Source organism: Phoenix dactylifera, chromosome 1 (assembly GCF_009389715.1).
Source record: "Phoenix dactylifera cultivar Barhee BC4 chromosome 1, palm_55x_up_171113_PBpolish2nd_filt_p, whole genome shotgun sequence".
NCBI classification, from domain to species: Eukaryota; Viridiplantae; Streptophyta; class Magnoliopsida; order Arecales; family Arecaceae; genus Phoenix; species Phoenix dactylifera.
The window spans coordinates 25,342,019-25,346,468 of NC_052392.1; the positions used below are offsets into that span (position 1 = coordinate 25,342,019).

Consider the following 4,450-nt stretch of genomic DNA (forward strand, 5'->3'; position numbering starts at 1 on the left):
TATTTTTAATTAATATAAATATAATTTTTTTTTAACGAACAACCATTATACTAAGGGTATTTGTGCAATAACAAAGTTTACGAGAGTATACATGCAAATATTAATTTTGGAAGGATATTTATGTAAAATCCCATATTTAAAAGGATATTCATGCAAAAAAAATCCTAAATAATATTGCAATACCAATTATACAATGGTTTACTGCATAAAAACGTCCGGTTCCCTCTCAGCTACAACTAAGATACAGGTGGAAGAATTATAAACTATAACTTCAGCAATGATGAGATGTTCTGCTTGACCCTACTTCTAACAAGTACCTTTCAATTCAGCAAGCTCAACAACTGCACCCAACGTCAAAAGGTGCAAGTATATTGCAGAATCTAGGCATGAAGAAAGAACATGAGAATCCACAGATAACCTTTTTTCTTTTCCTGGTAAGGGGAAGAATATTTGCAAGCATATCAACTTTTATCATCATGAGAACCTACAGATACTTATTCTTTAAACTCTTATAGTTATACACATTTAAACAGATTAATGTATCTACACAAGTATTTAAACTCCCCTTCACCCAAAAATATCATGAAACATTCAAACTTGATGCATCTCTCGACACTTTCTTCCAAGCATACTGAGGATATGGTAAGCATCAGAAAAGCCTTTGCTCAATCCACTGGTCCTCATTTTTAACCCAGTTCATGATAATGGGGATATGCTGAACCTGTAAGCGATCCTCCTCATGCAGATTCTTCACTAACTCATTTGGCATGTCATCAAGTTCCAATTTGTGGAGATGTATGAGCTTTTTGATACCTGTGGGCACCTTCTTCAACTCCCGGCATCTCACCAAAAACAGCTCATGCAAGTTTACCAGTGCTCCTTGCTCTATTTCTACGCTTGTGAGATGGCCCATGTCCTGTAACCGGAGTAATCTGAGCTCAGGGAACCATCCTGCATCGAAATCCAATCTCTCCCCATCATATGCCTCTAAAAGAACAAGATATGCTAGCTTGGGCAACGAGGAGAGCAAACGAAGGGACGGCTTTTTAATCCCAGATGATTGCAGGGTTAGATGCGTGAGGTTAGCGAGGGAGTTAAACCAAGGAGGCAACACGCCCCCCTCCAGCTTACCGTACAAACTGAGCTTTTGAAGCTGGGGCGGTGGTGGTGAGAGAGATCCCAGCTGCAATGTCTCATGCCAGTGTTTTCTTTTAACAACCAAGTGACGAAGGTGTTTCATCTTCAGTATGGACTTAACCAGCTTAACACAGTGCTTGTTCCTCACATCTACAATCTCTAATCTTCTCATATGTGTCAAACTACTCAGGCTTTCTATCATATCCCCGTCTGCCACAACAGCTTTCAGTGTCTGTAGGCGCTTCAATTTCTGTATTCCGTGAGGAACATGCACCCCACTCGTGCTATCTGTGTATCTTGTAGTTTTACCTTCAAATTTTTTCGCCATAAGGTGCTGCAAGTTTTTCAGACTTGCTATTCCCCATGGCAAATTCTTTACAGGAGTGCGCCATGCGTCCAAGTATTCTAAGCTGCGCAACTTACTTATTGCCTCTGGAAGCTCTTGAACTTTAGTCTCCCGAATGCACAAGTATCGCAGGTTTAAGAGATCGAACACGTCGCCTGGTAGGCTTTCAATAGGAGCTCGGAATAGATTCAAAACTGTCAATAGCCTGAAGTTGGAGAGCAGCGAAGGGGCCAAAACTGATGAGAAGACATGGAAAGAGCGAAGTTTGGGCATCTTTTCGTCCAGTTGGTGATCACCCCTGGTTCCAATTATTGAAAGACTTTGAACTCTATATTGCAGCACCCCCCCTGCATCAGTGTCATACACCTGGTGGAAATGCTCTTCGCTTGATCTAAACACGATCAGGTCCCACACAAGATTATGCATTCGGAGAAGGCTCACCCTTCCAAATTCATTCTTGTGTGTCACCTGGAGCATAGATCCGCTTACAAGTTGGTTGAGGCACTGCTCCGCCGCCTCCTCTGCTGCGCTCTCTGCACCTTCCTGTACAAATCCTTCCGCCACCCATAATCTGATCAAAGATTTTCTTTTGATGACATGGCCTTTCGGAAATATGCTGCAATATAGCAAGCAGCTCCTGAGTTGATGCGGTAGGTCATCGATGCTGCAGTTCAAGTTTGTGGAGATCTTGTGGAGATCCGGGTTCGCTCTTATCCCCCATACTGGACCATCAAGAATGCTCTTCCATGCCATCTTTGTTTCTTCGGTCCGCAAGTTGTGCCTGCCTATAGACACTAAAGCCAATGGCAAGCCGTCACACTTCTCCACGATTCTTCTAGCCAAATACTCTAGTTCTGGAGGACAGCCTCCACCATTTTCTCTCTCGAATGCTTTCTTGCAGAAGAGCGTCCATGCCTCGTATTCCTTCAATGGCTCAAGTTTCATAACCTGGCTATCAAAGGCCGCCAAAGCAACTTCCTGCTTCCGTGTGGTAATGACGACCCTGCTCCCACAACCATTATCGAACAACGCACTACTAACATCATCCCAAACTTCTTTATGCCACACGTCATCCAAGATAATGAGATACCTTGTAGGATGCAGAAGGGACTTTAGTGTCTCCACTAGCCTCCAGGAAGGCATGGAATCCAGGCTGTGTGGATTAAGGGCCTTCCGTGTCTCCTGGGGCAGCTCCAATATGATTCTTTTGAGCAGGTCATCGGCGTCATAGACTTGAGATACCGAAACCCATGCAAGACAGCCAAAGTGGCCGACAACCATCTCGTCTCTGTACGCAGTGGTGACCAGGGTGGTCTTGCCAGCGCCTCCCATACCCCACACGGAGATCACCGTGCGATGGGACTCCTCATCCATTAGCCATCTCCTGAGCTGATCTCTGTGCTTATCAAACCCCACTATCTCATCTTCCTGGATGAAATGTGCCGAGTCTGCGAGATGCCGGCTTAAGACATGTTCGGTCGAGCTAGACGATCCGTCCCTCAGTCTAATGCCATATTTTTCTCTGTCTCCTAAAAGCTGATCGAGCTCTTTCTTCGAATTCTCTAGTTCTTTCAAGAGACGGAGCAAGTCGTTGATGTTCTGTGAACCGATGAAGGCACCGAAGATGCTCCGGCGTTTTCCAGCAGTTAGATAAGTGAACTCATCGGCATGGGTGTTGATGTCGTAGGCTATCTCCCTGACTTGTTTCACCCAAACGCCTACCAGTTCGTTGCTGCCTCTGTATGTGTCGGCATATCTTAGAAAGGCCTGCATCAACTCCAGATCCCTCATGATGCCACGAATTTTTGGCTCAAGGCCTCGCAACGACTCGGTCAGGGAAACCACCCGTGTTATTGCCGCCGATGTGAAGCTGGCAGCTAGCTTTCTGATCAAATAAACCGCCACAATCTCCGCCATGCTGCCTCTCTCTCTCCCTCCCTCTCTACTCGACACTCTTCTTTGCAGCTTTTTATTGTATAGGCCGATGTAAAGGTGCTCAAGAAAAGGTGGCTCCTAGCTGTTATTTGGGTAAAAAGGTTGCTCCCGTTTGAACTTCGAAGAAGAAGCGAATAAAATTGCACCGCCGGCTGCAGAACGCACCTCCTCGTCAAATTATTGGCCCAGCATCCTTGCCCTGTCCGCTCCGGCAAGGTTACAATACGGTAGGTGGAAAACGATAGGGGAAATGGACACATCCTCGCATGACCAGTGGTTCTCCAAGGCCCCATTCCCATCTTATCAACTAGCCATTTTTTCTCATTATTTCTCTGCCATAATTTGCTTGACTGACTTGATAAAATTTTACTGGTGTCGGCATAAGGATCCAAGTTCAAATTTGTCCTCCTATTTAGCTAGAATCCCACCCATCCCCGTTCTCAAAAACCATCTCATTGTCTTAAACATGGTATCAGAGCTCCTTACAAATCATGGTACCCGTCATCTAAAACATATACAGGAAGCAATTTACATATCCATATTCCATACATAAATTTGCTGGTTCTTATAAATTGTCGCTTTACTATTATGCGTAGATAAATTCTAGACATCTCTATGACCAGCCTGGATTTTAAAATTTCACTTGATATAATTCACCGTTTGATGGGTGTCAAACATAACGCCACTTTAAAATTTATCATCTCAATAAGTTGGGTGAGAGCCAAAAATTCATTTCTATTGTCTTAAAAATATAATACTGCTAGTTAAACATAAACTTATTCGTCGAATTAATAAGTATTTTTCATTTTAACTTAAAAAATTGTATTCTATTTCTTTCTTATGAAAAAAGGCAGACGATTTTTGGAGCAGGTCCAGGTGTAGCGATGAATGAATTAGATGCTGGGCGTGCATTTCGGACGTAAATGGTAGAAGTTGACATCTAACGTCTTGGCAGAAGACTTTGAAGTCGTTCAAAGTTGCCTAGCTCAAAAGGTTTCTCGTTGACTGACCAAAAAATCCTAACATGCTGCC

The 4,450-nt window shown here is 43.7% G+C and overlaps 1 protein-coding gene across 1 annotated transcript; it reads right to left on the minus strand.

The window, feature by feature from the left end:
- Positions 1–400: 400 nt before the first annotated feature.
- Positions 401–3,600, minus strand: LOC103695752 (disease resistance protein RPM1-like). The gene has a single exon (XM_039130565.1). It carries the CDS (start codon positions 3,398–3,400, stop codon positions 650–652), a length of 2,751 nt encoding a protein of 916 aa, XP_038986493.1. The 5' UTR covers positions 3,401–3,600; the 3' UTR covers positions 401–649.
- Between the last annotated feature and the right edge of the window lie 850 nt (positions 3,601–4,450).

Excerpts from the sequence above, each read along its gene's own strand:
- LOC103695752 (XM_039130565.1), bottom strand. The coding sequence starts at position 3,400 with ATGGCGGAGATTGTGGCGGTTTATTTGATCAGAAAGCTAGCTGCCAGC.